Below are 17,306 nucleotides of genomic sequence, written 5' to 3'. Positions count from 1 at the left end.
GTAAGAAATTTAACTTTTGTGTCACAAATGGAAGTTGACTCAGAACCGGTATTTGTGCTGTCTATGCAAATGTTCCCTCCTGCAAAGGCGTGAACCGTTGTTGTAATTATGTCAAGCAGTGGCCCTCCTGGTTACATACCATCTCAACAGGCAACTGGTGAATCTCGAATAAACAGCAGTAAAAAAGAAGAGGGATTAGGTCTATTCCCAGTTTGCCTACTTTTAGGTGAATTTGCCTTTACTTTCAAGTTACATTGCTTACAACAAACCCAAACCATTTCCTGGCATCCAACGCACTCACCCTTCGCATATAGCGGAAATACTGTTGGGTGCTATCGGTAGAATGCTGCTTGTCTTAAATCATCAGCTTCACTCTGTCCAATAAATTTAATTCTGAACTTTTAATACATTAGGAGCGGATCTTTCAACAATTAGTAAGTCCGTTAAACTTAAGCAAATTGCAATTTGAGAGAGATACGGTTGTCAAAATTTTCAGACCCTGACATTTTTTCATCAGTAACAAGTTCATTCGTCCTAAATTGCCCCCTCCATTCCCCTGCATCCATGTATGTAGTTTCCAATTAATTTGTTTGTGTACACTATAAAAGGCAACGGCAAATGAGTTAAGGAAGTGGCTGTTAGTAAGTTGAAGTTTTTAATGAATTGGAAACGAGTGAAATGTTGAAGTCAGTTTGAACGTACCATTTGGCACTATCTTAAGACAGGCCTTTAACAGACAGAAATAATAAGTCCATTCGTTTTGTCAGCGGGTTCAAAGCCTCATGGTAAGTCGTACTGCAACTGAAATCCACTTCTATCTTCAAAAGCTCCGTGGATATTCACTGTAGCGTTCCTAAATTACCGCCCTTTAAAAACTAAACGAACATCGCAATTCTCGGATAGACAAACAGATTAAATGCCAAATAAGTATAAAATCCCAAAGTCGCCCTTTTTGAGGAAGATACCATGGGAAATGCCGAATTGGGCAATTAATAAAGTAGGGAACAGGGGTTTTACAGTTATTGTTGGCCAACGAAATGCATGAGGGAATACCCAATCGCCTTGTCCGGATCACACTTGTTTCAAGCGGTGAAGCGGTCTGATGATTCGTCGTAACGCGACTTCGGAAGAATAAACTCAAGGCTTCGGATTAATGATTAGAAGTATCTGGTATCCTCATCATCAAACAGCCTGAATCCCAGCCTACTTTTGTTTAAATAGTCATTTTGAAACCATCCCGCTGGCAAAAACCAGAATCACAGTTAACCATCAAAGGCTTTTTGATTTTGTGAAGAATTTCTTTATTTTATTGTACAGGTGAACTAAAAATGTTCACATTAAGGCAACATACAAATTTGTGCTTTTCCTTAGATGATTTTTAGGCTTCATAATATCATAGGTAAATAGGCCAAGCTTGTCTTTTAGCTCTCTCCAAAACAGGACATCATATAATAAGCGATATTGCTGGTTGAAAACCTGGTCACTCACGATGATAAAACTGCCATAAATGTGAAAAGAACATTATCTGCGCATGAAATGGAAATATGCCTAAAAAGTTAACTGGAACTGACGGATGCGGGCGCATGTCCTGACAAAGTGAGAACACCTCTGCGGTGACAGCTCACAAGTGCATAATTTGCCGAGCAGTTCTTCCAAACTTTCGTTTCACTGATACCAGGAAATGTAATTTTAGAATAGGAACGCTTCTTGATAATGGTGGCAAATTATCTCATTGAAGGTTTTAGTGAATTACTTATCCCAAAATACTCATTACGAATTTCCTGCTCTTTCTACTGTATTTGTGCGCAAGTGTGTTGTCAACTTTAAATACTACTGGCCTAAACTAAACTCCCGATGTCTAATTCAAGGCTAGTTTTAAATGTATCAGTGGTAATTTGCAAGTAGCAAGTCTTATTCTGCGTTCTACGATCAATCGTCTAACATCCTTTTACACAGCCGTAACGTAATGTATGTATTCCTTATCGGGATACTTAGATCTACTTTAAATCCACTCGATTTTTCCCCTTTTACAATTCATTTGATTTATTTGCCGAGTTGAATTTGCTCCACGTCCTACTCTATATGATGCAATAGTATCAGTATTTGCTTCTTGGTGAATGGAGGGCAATGGGAGGAGTGACTGTTGCTTTTGTGGACACGCGGCCTTCGAAATCGTGCAAGTGGACACTTTTAGTGGACTTTCTTTGGCCAGCTATTTTTGGCCTAATTTGATGTGATTTGATCGCCTTCTGGTGATTGGTTCGCCCGCCAGTCGCGTGAGCTGCTTTCTCCACGATCGCCTTTGCCACCGACTTGGCCTCACCTCGCAGTCCCCCGCCCCAAGCCCGTCCGACGCGCGGAGTTTTGCATGTTCACCCAGCCGAGTCTAGAATTCAGACACTTTGACGGGCGTAATTACTTACTATTTTTATGCACCTCACCACTTTAATCTAAAACCAAACATTGTGTGAATTCACGGAAAAAAAGCGCCTAACTAAAAAACCATGAATAAATTTGCAAAAAATTCCCTGAATTAAAACTGCTTCCTCCGACTGAAATGATCCGCCTTAATTAATTAAATTAATATGAGTAAATGCGTTATCTGTTCCAAATATTTTTGATGGATGGAAAGAAATGCTCGGCACCAACTTTATTGTCCACCTTGCAAGTCTGCAATCGTGGCAGTAAAATACTTCTGACTGGGCAATAAATCACCTCGTGTCTAACTCTAGTTTTGCACACTCATGACGCATACCTATCCTGCAGGAGGCTAAAAATAGCTGCTTTTGGGGCGTTGGCCATTCATTCTCGCATAAATATTTATGGCAGGCTAAACCTATCAAAACTGCAGGAGAGTGTAATTTCAGTGAGCTACCGCCTCACCACAACAGACCTGAATTCCAACTATTGCAGTTTTTTGGGTTAAAAGTACATTATTTGCAAAACAGTAACAATTTAGCAGAATCAGTGGTGTCGCGTTTGTTTAGAATCAGTTTGTCTTAAAGCTAGCCTCTCAACTATTGTTCAATAAGGTAAAAACAAGAGACCATCCTCGTAAATATCCTACTTCAATGCGAATTTTACTCCCAAATGATAGCAAAAGGAAGCATTGCTAAGTTTTTTGGTCTTCAAAATCTGACAAACCTTTTGTGCTAACTGTTTTTACATTTCTTGACCTTGAATAAGTCTGTACATCCCGCGTAACCATCATTTGTCTGACACAGCTTTCTGTTAAATTTATATTTTAAGTTCAGTTATAAGGACACCGATGAATATTCATTCCTTAGAAAGCTACATTGCCACTGGCACTAAAGCTCGGCGAAACCGGAAGTACAGTGTTATTACATGCACAAGAGATTATCTGCGAGGTATTTTGCTTTAAGCTATCTGGACCGTTGATTACTTCACCCTTTGTAGCATCTCTGTGATGTCGTACATCTTTAATGGCCGTTTTACATGTGTTAATTGCTGAATGCAGACGGTTTTGGGAAATTATACCTCTAGCATTTATGAACAAAAAGAAAATACTTTATCTTGTAATGTGCATAAGCTGTGGTAAATGTGCCACTGGGGCTTGACATTGTGAAAATAAAATTCCACTAAAGTTGCTTGTAATTTAAGCCACAAAAACATCGGATTGAGGCGCAGGCGAGGTCAGTGTATAAATACAGCCAGTGTGCGTCCTTACAGCACAGTTAGGTCGCAGGTGTCCTGCAGAGATTGATATGACCGAAAAATGGGGTTTGGCGAAGTGCAGGCAAGAGGTCATGGCTACCTCAGGTTCAAAGCCATATCCACAGGAGCAGCAAATTAATAGGTCTACCTCATCCTTCACCCCTTCCAAAGACTTTCGCGTTCGGGATTTGCCAGTCACAGATAGACACTTCATCCACAAAATTCCGCTACGAAATGCTATTTCTTATGGAGTATTTTAAAACTCAACTTAGCACTAAAGTCATTTATTTTTAATTGAATTGTCTTTTAACAAAACATTACCACAATTTTATCATTCTGTAATTGAGTCCATTTTAGCTATTCAGATTGGCAAATAATGGTAAACAATGAAACACTAAAAATCTCATAGCTCAGTTAAATGACTTCGTCGGGTTACTTTGTTGATGAAAACATTACTGACCTTGTGCACTGATGAAATAAATAATGTCACCATTTTACGAAATCTTACTGAAAGCAGTATAATGCCAGTGGCCCCTTCAACCGAATTTTCGGCCCTAAGTAAACGTAATTTATTATCAAATCGCTCTGCTCCAAACTCATAGCTATCGGTTGATGCTCAGCATTACTATGAGTTTTGAAACAAACACATTATCAGCATATTTTTTAGCGAAACCAAATGATTGGATGGCAAATTGAATGTAGGAAACAGAACGGGTTGGCAGTGTCATGATTCAGCTAAGTGCTTTCCTGAAATAAATTACGAGGGCATTCGCGCAGCCATTTTTCCTTTGCATACTGCTTCGTTTATTATAATTCGCCTCCTATTTTTTTGTTGGATTTTACATTGCTTTTGGAAAATATTCAGTTTAACCACTGCCATTCTTATTTCCTATTTACCCATATTCGGGCGCAGCTTTATTCATTGGTTATGAATTATTCTAAGCATAGAGTTCCGAGACTTCATTGAAGGCGAAGGAAAACAAAAAACCTGGGTGGACTGTGTAATATCAACGTGCAGAAGGCCAGCGGAAGTACAAAGGTGGAGCCCCCAAGTGACCCGCTAGCAAAGCTATGAGTTAAACAAATAATTAACGGGTTACCTAGGTAACGCAAGTTGTTGTAGCTGGTTTATAACTACTTTTTTTACAAGAAGTACTCGAAAAATCTCATTTGTAAGTTGTTTGCTTACCTAAGGATAGTTGAACGGAGCTGTAGACGCAATCAAATTCCTATTGCAGTTTTATTTCCACTTCTGCGTTGGTCCTACCCTAGTGCAAGACATGTTTGAGATCTGTGTGCTAATTTGTAAATTGTGGTCTCACAGGAAAGACGGGGATTGAGTGAATCAAGTGGTCTGTCTTGCACTGCAGTATTTCTGCGAACGCATTTAAGGCTGCAGTTAGCTACTAGGCTGAAAGTTGTACAATAGCGTATTGAAAACGACATTATATATTTCCAATTGCATTAATGCTTATGATTTCAGAACTAAAAATATTGCAGTTATTTAGAACTTTCTCTATCTAGATAATATTCAGTTTGCTTTAATTCTCTTGGTAGCGTACTCAATGCAGTCTCTGAATGGGAGAAAGTCTTTTCTAAAGTGAGTAAACATCTTTAGAAACAACTCCATAAGTTACTAGCCCTCCAGTAAATAGGGAGTAAAAGACATTTTGTAACAAGGCTTCAGAAAAGGAGTGGTCAGAATGTGGATTTTTGACTTTATCCAACTGTTATGTCATGTGACGGTAAGTCTGTTTCGCCAATAAGGGTGGCGATCTATTACGAAGCCTAGGCAACATTAGTCTAAAAATAGGGGAATTTTTATTTACTTTTCTTCGTTGTTAAGTTATTGTCGTTTGGCCAGCTCATCACTTTTGCAAAAGGGCTTTAGAATATTTCGTTATTCCGCTGAAAATGAGTGCAGTGAGAAATCTCCCCACTGATGTGTGCAGTCAGTTGTATCTGTTCACGATGCGTGTCGAGCAGTCTTAAAAACCTGTTTCGCTTTTCATTGGATTTGATAAAATGTGTTAAATGTCCCTGTCTCTTATTCAGGCAATTTTTATTTTAGTAAAAAAAGCTGGACTGACTGCTGATATTTTCAATCACAAGTAGGCATTAGCGCCTACCATTTACATCAATAAGATCATTAAAATTTTCGTGATATCTCAAATTCAGTCTAGGAATGGGGTAGTACCGAGTGTAGTCCTCCCTCAACAGTAATTGCATTTCCTGCAGCGAATTTGTAGAGCTCTTAGCTCCCTACAACGCGGCCAAAAGAGTTCTTGGGCATTGAAAGACATGTGAGTTTATTACTTAGGAAAATAGGATAATAGCAGTTTTTTTCATTTGGCACAAAGAATCATCCCATATTAATCAGTCAAAAACTTCGCAATGGATCTAAACCTCGCTTTAGCGATCTGCGCAAAATGTGCCACAGCGAATGGTGAAATTAGTCCCTACGGATATTTGTGCAATGCACTGCTTCACAAATTTCAGTTCAAAACTTTATCCGGTATTTATTTTATCCCCTTGATCAAGGAAAAGCAGATGGAAAAACAGACACTAAGATTGGGAATAAATCTTTAAATACTTTTTAGAATTTACAGCCTGTACCTGACGCACACGTAGTCACTTTGACAAATCCCCGCGCCTTTGATTCTACCTATGGAACCTATGAATTATTTGTTTATTAAGACGGCATTGTTTCGCCTAAGGTGTGATACGTATTACAGTAATTTTCATCCCCTTTGATATTATGTGAATGACTAACTATGACAGCGTCCTTTGGTTTCAGAGATGCCATTACACTGTAATCATTGCACCACTTTTAATCGCAGTGGTATCCACAATTTTTTCACAGTCAAAAGGTTTTAAAGAAATGCAACAATGGGGTGACAATAATCAGTTGCACATATATGCACTTTCATAAATCCAACTTTGATCTATTTATCTCGTTTTAAAGCCTCCTGAATATCTCGGATATACCTGAAACTCAGATGTATTGCAATAGTAAAAGCAATAAGGTAAATCCACAACAATGTATGACAGAAGAATTTCTGTATACTCGAGTATAATAAATATGGAGCAAGAAAGCAGTCAGTTTCTTCGTTTGCATATTTTACTAGCTTCCGTCTGTCTCTCAAGTAACTCTAATTATGTTGGAACTGAAGGTGCTGAGAAGGATACAACAGACTCAAATGGGGTAACAATGTGCCAAGTATCTCAATGATAGCAGCAAAACTACATGTGCATTCATTTCTCCCCTAGGATGTTACTGTTTTGTGACATTAATGATGGAATAGTAATTCCAACATCTTTCTCAACATTCCAAAGTTTTATTATCGCAGATACAGAGTCACACTGTTAGGCCCCCTTCTAAAGTTGCTTTTACCGGTTCTGAACGGTTAATCTTGCGTGATTTTCCGCGGATTTTAGCAAACTCGATGGTAGAAGAAATGTTTGGCTTGGGTGCCAAATCTGATGGCGGGGTTGTGTGAAACAAACATCCACAAAATAAGCTTACGGGGTTAATTCTACAAATCATTCTGCGAATGTGCATCGCATTTGTCTGCCTCAGCATACAATAGTGATTGCCGAATGTACTTTAGCACACCGTGAATAAAAGTCCTTTTAGGGGGGTTCATCTCGCCGCTTACGACACGATTGCTCATTTGAAACTATAGGATCTGCTCACTAATTCAGCTCACATTACCAAAGTCTTGATAATGTGAAAAATGTGAAGCATTCGACGCTTTGCCGTGTGAAATGCCTCTTCTTAAATGCAGCTGGTGTTTGTGCTGCAAAAGGTGGTGTTAATAAAATGAAATCATATATAGGGATAACAGCAATATTTTGCACAAACCGGACTTTCATTTGGTGATTGCCTACATGGCATATATTACTATACTTGAAGCAATTTTCCCAAAGGAGGTGGTGTACCAAATAGGAATCATGTACTTTTGAAATAAGATTTGCCAAAGGTGAAATCCAAAAAAAAAAGTTGTTTCGAATGTCAAGCGTTCCTTTTCTCATCTTATAAACGCAAGAATTGTGCTTTGAGGCTCTTTCAGAGTTGACTCTGATGAGGGTAAACTTGTCTTTTGTGCCTGTGATGTTTGTGGATAATTTTAGCTCTCTTGTCTAATTCGTAGTAGTTCAGCTTATTCAATTTATTTATTCCTGTCAAGTACTTTTAACACTTAGGATTAATTAGAGGAACTGATTTTCGGAGTATAATCCCAGTACCTACTATGGGTGTGGCAGGGTCTCCTGGCTAAAATTTTCCCTTGTCTGTCTGTGAGGGTCCAATGAGAACTTTTGGAAGAATTAATTTCTCAAGGGCTAAGGCGGTGACAATTGTGACTGTTATCATTTGCAGCTTATGCAATAGTTGTCAGTGTGTTTGAATTGTTCATCTGATATCCGTAGAGAAGAAACCGCCAAATCTTCCCGGCAAAGTTCAATTTTAGTGGACTTGGTAATAAGTAGACCTGTTGTAAGTTAGTGATCGCTCACCGTGCTAGCACTTTCCGACGTCCGGTTACGATTAGTCAAAAAAAGCTACAGATCAAACTTGCTTCCGGAAAATGCCAGGTCGTGGAGTTCAAGGTTTTTTTCCACCTCGACAAACCTTTATGTCTTGCAATCACTTTGGTTTCTCCTTCACCGATCGAAATCAGATTACTATTTTACTAGAACACATATTTTAAATAACTAAACCGCTCCCCATTCAGTCTGTAATCCACTAACATTAAATTTGCAGTTGAGCCCATCTTTTCTGTGTATTCATGCAATATTACAGCTTTCGGCATGGTTTAGCTGCAATCAAGCTGTCAATGTCCATTCCACCTCTGGGGTAGACATTTTTTAATTGGGTATTTCAAAGCACCGGCTTTCCTCGATATTGGAGGTAAATGACTAGTCAAAATGAATGACACTTTTCTTTAGCTATGAAATCGCTGCGACTATAACAAGGACTTCGTTGCTGGGGTTAAGAAATTGACCCTGAATTGAATCCATCTGCAACAGACAGCGTCGAATTCCGTTAAGTGCTCTAGGACAATGATTAGCATTTAAAGCTATTGTTGAAACTAATCAACTTCAGTTTGTATCATGGTAATTGTTTTTGCGAGAGGATTACCAAGGTCCTCGATGGTATACTTTTTTTGGGGATGTTTCTTTTTAAAACTTAACGTCTTTATTGTTGTGCAGCAAGACTGAGAAAAGTCATGTCTGAGTTGGTAGTGGAGTAAATATCCTTTTGACAGTTGAAAAGTTCTCAACATTAATCTCTATCAAAACAAACATGGCATTCGTGAATTCCATAAAACACTTTCTACTAATCGAGTATTCTAAAGATAACTTAGACGTTCCTGATTTTGGTCTCACAATGAATGAATGGGATTCTGTAGGCTTGGCTAACGACATGCACTTTTTGAAGCAAATATTCTGCTAAATTATAGCGCTATTTATGATTAAAATATATTAAAAATGGCGCATTTAAAAAACTCAAAATACATCCCAGCGTGAGGGGCTTGTCTATAGGTTGGTTAATCAAGATCCATCACTTCATCAAACCATTCGAAAGTTTCATCTATGGCATTTGAAATCTGTATCATTTTTGAGTTTACCACCTAGGTTTTCCGAAGCTGAGGATGCATATTGTTTTCTACTGTTCAATTTTAAGTTGGAAATGTCAAAGTTCTGTGAGTCTTGACGAAGTTTTACACAAAGTGTACATTGGTTGACCAACTTTCCTTTACTTTGGAATAACTGTCTGGTTTAGACTGTTTGTGTTTTCTATCAAAAAACATAGTCAGAGTTGGGACCTATTACCCCGTATCTTATAATTTAGTGGGATGTTACGCCCATCACAAATGCAGGCCTCGATTTTACCTGTGGAGCCATAAAAAATTAGAGCTGGAGGTTCCTTGGGAAGACTACTCTTGCTCAATGGTTTCGTAGCGCCCGCGATAGCGCACAGGCTGCCGCACATGCGATGTCTTCACGATGTCCAGGTGCAGAGATCCCCGGCCCAACAAGGCCTTTGCCATGCAGGTTGAACACCTTAGACACGGCTTAGTACTCACCTGGCTTCGATATCCAGATCGCCTTCTAGCACGGAGTAAGCAAAATTTTAGGCAGAAAGAGCAGCATAATAAAAGTATTCAGCCACTTGTATTTTCTGGGCTATTCTAAAGCCTTGTACCATGGATTTTCGAAGATTATAATACCAAAACCTACAACGTCTGGATAGCATTGGGAAAACAACATTTTCATTAGGTCAGATGGTCGCATGTCCCAGTCAAACGAATGGAAACGATAACCCAGCGTATCCGCTCACCCACTTATTTTCAAATAAAATAGGAAATATGGGCTGGAAAGTGTCATTGTTTGCATAGGTTCCGCCTTTTAAAAGCCGAATTGTAGTCTTCAATTTATCAAAATCACTCGCTAGAAAAAATTGCGGCCATTTACGTCTGTATATAAAAAGTCTATATTTCCTAAACATGCTTAGTAACAAAGAGAGGCGTAGTCAATTCTTAGTTTATCATTTTGTGGTACTTGGTTTTATGTTGCTTGATTTACTCATTTTGTAATACGTTTGAATCCATCAGTAATTATTAACTCAACATCAACAACTTTCCACCTTGAACGGTAGTGCCTAATTTAAGTTGGTGTGTTGCTCTACAATGCGCTTTCTAGTCAGTCGGATTAGTCTGACGTTCATGCTATGGGTCTCAGTCGCTTTAAACCTATTTTATGGGGTTATTTTGTGGAATTCTTTTTATCCTAATACGAATGACGGATCATTATTCCGTTGCAAGATGGTTTCTTTGCGAAATTCTAGTGACTCTCCCGTGCCAACAATCTACATTCTTACTGCAACACACTATCGTTTAGTTCAATTTGCTGAACTAACACGTATGTGTCAGACACTTTTGCACATTAAAAATGTTCATTGGGTTGTTATAGAGGACGCTGCTGCTCCTTCAGCGTATGTATAATTTGACTTTTATGGAGTCACCTCCAAATATTCATTGATTTTATTCGTCTGTTTTGTTTTCTGCCTTTTAGGAGACTTGAAAACTTCCTCAACAGATGCGGGGTGTCCTTTACCTTGCTTGCTACGAAGACACCTTCTGAGCAGGTCCTCCCTCCCGGCCAACCGCGGTGGCGGTATGCCCGCGGTGTTGTTCAGCGCAATCGTGGGCTACAGTGGCTTCGTGAAAACTTCAAACTGGGTCAAAATGAGGGCGTGGTCTACATGGCTGATGACGACAATACCTATTCCCTTCGTCTTTTTGATGAGGTGCCTTCTTTATTTTTTTCCGTTAAACCTCTAATGCTATGGAGACACATGAAATCGGTGTTTATATTCGGAGTTTTGTGGACTAGAGCTTTATCCCGTATGACTTTTTTCATGCCAACTCCTGTAACTTAATGTACATTTCTCAATCTAGCACATTGAGGTATCAATAGCACTTTATCGGTCTTTGTGAGCCTTGACAGTGTTTGCCTTGGGATTAATATATTTTGAGGCGCGTCACTCTTTTTGATGTGGACTTTTATGCCTAAGCTTTGTCGTTAAATGTTTTTTCCCACTTTGTTACTTTTTACAGCATCGTTTTTATTCTGGAAATTCAGGCGTCCCACTTTATTGTCTGCCGCCAATCGTGACGGTTTTTTCTTTGGGTCTAATTTATTTTGCCGCACACTTGTCGTCTTTCTTTTTCAATTTTTCGGCTTACATCTAACATTCAATATTATTGCTGCCGAATTTTTTTTTCCGGATTTACCTTCATTTTCGTTTGGGCTATTTCAGCTCAAAAATTAGTACTGGTATTACTTGATTTAACAACCCTTGGGTCCTTATTAACTTTTACTATACTCCTTTTCCATTTGAATTACTAATATATCAGTGTATTTGCGCCATCATTTGTTATTTGAGATGCTAATGTTACAATTCCTGTACAGAGTAAATGCAATTTACTAAAATGTCATTAGTAAGATTATGTGAATTACAGATCCGCACAACGAAACGGGCTTCCACGTGGCCCGTAGCTTTCGTCGGTAGACTAATCTGGGAGGGCTGTGTCACAAAGCCGGGTCATCCCGATATTATCTATCGCATGCAGACCATCTTCAAGCCCTGGCGCGAATTCCCCATCGATATGGCTGGATTCGCCGTCAATCTTCAGCTGATTCTCTCGCATCCCGATGCAAAATTTGTCGCTGACCCCAAGCTCTACGGTATGCTGGAAACGGATTTTTTGAAAAAGCTAGGTCTCCGAAATTTCACTGATCTTGAGCCCAAAGCTGATGGCTGCAAACGCGTATGTCTGCAATTACCCATAACTGTCTTATTTTGTTCCTTGTCTTCTTGACAAAGTAATTTTGGGATTTATAAGGTCATGCAGAAAATCCCCCTTTCTAATTTTTCAACACCAGATCTGCCGTACACGTCGTGTGTGCTTTTTTATTTCCATCTCATTCATTCTTTCGATAAACTAAAGGTCTCTTTCATGGCCAAAATCACAATACTGTCTTGGGCTTCCCAATTGGGAGAATTTCCAGTCAAAGGAGGCACCTGATTAGAAGTAATTGGTACTGTCACCTCAGGTTTTATTTACATCAGTCTGGTACATCGTTGCCGGGTTCCTCCAGTGATTGTAGTGTTGAGCTCATTTACATTATTAAGATTTTTTTCGCATCGCAAATATTTCTCTATTCGTCATATGCCGTCAATATGAACAAACTATCAGAGCTGTCTTATCTATTCGCGCTTCATTCACACTTCACAAAAGCCTAGAGGAAATTTTCCTGAGTAAGCGAGGCACTGGTTAGCTAAACCACCTACAGTATCTCCCTACCACTGTGCTTGTACTTTGTAATCGGCAGTTTGGTTGTTAATTTCATGCATCTGATTTAAAGTTCGTAGACAAAACACAACGCCTAACAAAATGGGGTCTTTTGCGATTGTAAACACATTAATCTAGGGTGCGAGATTGCGAGTTGCGCTCACAGGCTCAAACTGACGGAATTTTTGCATAAAAATTAGTAGATAAATAAATCCCCCGATCATTTCGATAAAAAAGGAGTTTTGAGGCTATAATTTTGTTTGGTTTCCTTGGCTTGTGCTGTCTGTGTTCCTATAATCCACTTCGCCTTTGGAAGTCTTAGCGCTTTCTGCTGCGTCTTATTTACCTAAGCTAATTGAATTGGTTTAGTTTTTATCACTAGGTGGGTTAGCTGGCCATATTGGTTTCTCTCATATTTTAGAGCACCACGAATGGTGCCTATGTTGGGGCCTTATTTTTCACAATTGAATGGCGCTAATGGGAGGCAACCATAGTTTATAATATCATTTATATTGGCTGTGTCCATATGTTTCCCGTATAAAGTTTGCTCAATGTGATTGTTAGGACATTTTACATGGTCGTATAGAGTTTCATTTATTGGACTCGCAGTACTGTAGACGAGTAGGAGGTCGGAAGGGAGTGGGAAGGAGGCGAAAAAGTTAGTGGATCAGAACCTTTGAAGACGTCTTCGCATCAGTTTGACCTAACATATTGTACTAATCATCCAGATTCAATTATGATTCCGAAACAACTTCCCTTTTGGTTTGTCGCTGCTCTTTTAAATGTGATATTAAATTGCGCCATTCTGCTTGCTGTTGCTAACACGTTTCGTCCTGTATTTTGGTGCTTCTCACTAATGATGGGTTTTCGAGATGATCGGAAGATTGCGTTGTGTTGCAAAGTTGTGATCCGGGATTTCTCTCACACTTTATTTGACTGCTCTTACCATCTATCTCAGTCTGGTATTTCAATTCTTTTTCAACCATGTATTGTATAAGTCAGAATAGAGATTACTGACTCTGTCCACGCCTTAGCTAGATTGACCACCATTTGATAGACAGTTAGTCGACATCTGATTACAAGCATCTGCCTCTCCTTGCAGATTCTTGTGTGGCACACGCAAACAAAGGACCCGGATATCGTTGCCTTGGACAATATGAAAACCGGTTTTCAACCCACTATGCTACCCGGCGAGTTGTGACTTCAACCACGCCTAATCAGTTTCACCAGTACCGCTCCTATTCCTCTATCTCATTTTCCCCCTCCTCGCACATCGTATGCTGTTGTGCGTCCATCTGCACGCATTCCTCTCCGGTCAGCTGGCATTTACATTGTTGCGCCTCACCCACAATCAAACTCCTCCTGCATTTAAGCCAAGCACAATTTCTGGATTCGTCGGTGGTTTTATGGAACTATGCCAATCATTCAGAGTTGATTTTTGGTCTTTAAAATACTACCTTTTCTCAAGTGTTTTTTTACCAAATGAAGTTGCTACCATTTATTAACTTAGTTTTCGAATGAATTCATTGCAGTTCAGCTATGTGTGTGCAGAATTACGTAGTGTTCGTACCACTGCTTTAAACTGAGGACTAAAAGGTGGAGCTATTTGTTATTATGTTTGTTTTACTTAGCATTCAAGACAACACACGAAACCCCGCATTATCGTTATGCATCCATAAAGGTGGATCGACTCTCAAGCGGTTTTCCAGTCGAAACATTTAAACAAATTCCCATTGTCTTACCCTTTGATGAAGATGACTGTCGATATAGTTTTTAAGTACATGGTTAGTTGATTTGTGTGGCTGTTGATTGGTTAGGTCTTCATGGCATTTATTAACTTAGTTTTCTAACGAATTCATTGTAGTTCAGGTATGTGTGCGCAGGATTATGTAGTGATGGTACCACTACTTTAATCAAAACGAATCGGCCCAAGTTCTTTCGGCTTGCAGAGTTGGCGAACCTTTCATGCAAGGCCGGTGAGGGGTTTGGCTCTGTTTCGTTATCCTTGTTTTTGAAGACAATTTGCCGTGAGCGAAAAATCGACAATAACATGGAGAGAAGATTGCATTGTGTAGGATAACCATTCAAGACCAAATGAAATTGAGCTGCCAACCCCGACTATTTGCGTGGTGTTCTCCCTAAGTTTTCCTGTTACCATTAACCGATTGAATTTGGTGAGTAGCGCTAATAAGATTGCATAAAGCCACTCAATCAAAGACAAATTGAAAAAGGTGTCTTTCAGTTAAGAGTGACTTTTGATGAGTTCTGGTTATCGGTATTCATTCTAGAGTTTATCATTTCCTGAAACTCCTTGAGTCTCGTGGCTATGTGGACCAATACTAGCTTACCTGCATACTGCTTGTCTTTATTCCATGGCCTTACACAAACTTCATTAATTCATCCAACGAACATTGGTTGGTTAGCTGTGCTAAGAAGCCTTGCTCTTCTCCGTTTGGTTAGCATCTTTGTTTTATTTTAGCATCCATACTGTTTGCGTGCGTGGAAGACAAAAATGAGGTTTTCTTCGTTATCTTTTAGTTTCGAAATGACTATCCCACCAGCGATCATGGTGATCTATTCTCAATTGAATCCCTGTGGTACATGATCAGAGTCGATATCTTTTGCTTGTAATCAAAATTGGTTCATTGTCCATAACGTTAGCAATCTGCTTAATCCGCAGGAGTTTACGTTGGAAAACAAATAAAGCAGAATAAATAAACAAATGGAGCAGAAACTAATATTCGTGAAGCAAGCAATATTATTACGACCATACGTACAAAGAGCAGACTTACGCCGAATGTTTGACTGGATTTTCATATGAAATAGGCAGTGTAATTCAGCGTAAGCAACGGATCATAAGGCTGACGCGCGGTATCGAACTGAGGATCAAAAGGTGGAACTATTTGTTTTTATGTTTGTTTTACTTAGCATTCAAGACAACACACGAAAGCCCATATTCTCGTCATAAATCCATAAAGATGGATCAACTCTCAAGCGGTTTTCCAGTCGAAACATTTAAATTCCCATTGCCTCACCCTTTGATGAAGATGACTGTCGATACAGTTTTTAAGCGCATGGTTAGTTGATTTGTGTGGCTGTTGACTGGTTAGGTTTTCATGGCATTTTCAATCGCTTTGTGTCGGAATCCTCTAGTTGGGTGTGAATTGAAGCCATAAGTGCATTTAGTGAAAGTATGAAAGTTAAGGCAATCATTTTTTTTCTCCACTGAAGGAACATGTGACAGCGGAAAAGTTGGAATCCCCCATTGACTGGCAGATCCCAGATACTTAATTGCACATTTTAAAGAACAGTAGACACTCGCTTTGTTAGAAAAACCGTTTGCAGTAATAAACGCCGATATCAAATGTTCCCATAGAAATCTCATTAAGGCAACATTTTCTATTTCAAGTTGTTCCTACTCTTGTTCCAAGTTATTTTACACGTGACTTAATGTAAATTATTTGACAACAATCAGACAGCAAGCAACAACCTTTGCGAATGAACGCGATTTTGTCCTCCAGACTGGCATCAAATGTTATTTGTATGGTTTGCATTTTCTTCCTATTTATTCCGAAACAACTCTCCTTTTTATCAAGCTGGTAAAAAGTACAAAAGAAAATCCATTCGTTTTTGTCCAGAAAAACTCTTCATTGTTAACTTTTGGTAGCTGTGTAGGAGCTTAAGTATCCGGAATAATGACAACGCCAACCATAAAATGAACTCCGTGAATCCCCATTAATCACTCGCATTGTAAAGCGTAAACAAAAACACTGGTAAAATCGGAGACATTGACAAGACGTTGCGTGCTAGGGATTGTTTAAGTCTGATCACAAACATTTATGTGGGTTCGAGTTGTATAAGTTTAGTTTTGGATGAACTCCCATTGCAGTTTAAAGGTAAATCAAGGATAAGGCCTCTGTTTTCCTTTCTAGGTATTTCTAGGAGTCCTACTTGGGCTAATTAAAGCAAAAAAGTTTTAAGGCGATTTCTTGTAAAAATAGAGAATCAGTGAATAAACCACCACTCTTTTTAAACATGAAAAGCATCCTCCCGGTGGAGTATGTGCAACGATTTTAATTGAACAAACCGTTTTAATTTTCCATTTTTGGTTTTTAAAGCTGAATCGGTTCGCACTCAGAGCGTCAGCGAATTCAGAAAGGAATCATTTACCCTATTAAGTTAATTTAGTATTGAAGGCCAACTCCTTGCTTGTAGCACGTTATGTTTTAAGCTTCAAATCCTTAGAAGTTTTTGAATTTCAAGTGAAGCCACTCGTACCAGTTATTTTCTGATTTTGTTAATTATTTTTGAAGCTTAAAAAGCAAACCTATTGAAGAAAATGTTCATTTCTATTGATAACCTCCCAACAGTTGGCATATTCGGTTATGTATTAATGGTCCTAGTATAAGCAAAGTGAAATAGTAACAAAAAGTCGCAATCATCACAATGAAGTAATTAAGTGAATTCGATTTTACTCCTCTTTTATGCGGGGGTGTGTCTAGCATCAAATCCTAAGGTCACAGAACGAGTCAACGGCGGGACAGCAACTCTCAATTGGCACGCCGACCTCCCATCCCCCCACAGGCTGTTTACAAGCGGTCATCTTCAACATGAAGATATGTAATCACATTGGCACAAACGTGTGACCTCCTAGATGTCGCTAATGTCGAGGTGGGGCAAGTCTCGAAGCTATTTCGTCATGAGTGGACAGAAGGAATGGCCGGTCGGTAGAGCATTTGGTGCGAGCAGAGACCGTGTTAGTAGCCC

General features: G+C 39.2%; 2 protein-coding genes across 2 annotated transcripts; one reads left to right on the top strand and one right to left on the bottom strand. All coding sequences in view use genetic code 11, as the record gives it.

Moving 5' to 3' along the window:
• Window positions 1–8,625: 8,625 nt before the first annotated feature.
• EGR_01830 (hypothetical protein) lies at window positions 8,626–9,731 on the bottom strand (the record flags this gene model as incomplete). The annotated part of the gene is made up of 2 exons (XM_024491079.1): window positions 8,626–8,731; window positions 9,622–9,731. The coding sequence occupies 2 exons, from the start codon at window positions 9,729–9,731 to the stop codon at window positions 8,626–8,628; spliced, it is 216 nt and encodes a 71-aa protein (XP_024354535.1).
• Window positions 9,732–10,505: 774 nt separating this feature from the next.
• EGR_01829 (Galactosylgalactosylxylosylprotein 3-beta-glucuronosyltransferase) lies at window positions 10,506–15,144 on the top strand (the record flags this gene model as incomplete). The annotated part of the gene is made up of 5 exons (XM_024491078.1): window positions 10,506–10,675; window positions 10,756–10,990; window positions 11,706–12,014; window positions 13,642–13,736; window positions 15,078–15,144. The coding sequence occupies 5 exons, from the start codon at window positions 10,506–10,508 to the stop codon at window positions 15,142–15,144; spliced, it is 876 nt and encodes a 291-aa protein (XP_024354534.1).
• Between the last annotated feature and the right edge of the window lie 2,162 nt (window positions 15,145–17,306).

The sequence above is a fragment of the Echinococcus granulosus genome (assembly GCF_000524195.1).
Source record: "Echinococcus granulosus chromosome Unknown EG_S00007, whole genome shotgun sequence".
NCBI lineage: Eukaryota > Metazoa > Platyhelminthes > Cestoda > Cyclophyllidea > Taeniidae > Echinococcus > Echinococcus granulosus.
The sequence above is the reverse complement of the archived record's forward strand: the minus strand, read 5'-3'. Positions and strand labels throughout refer to the sequence as shown.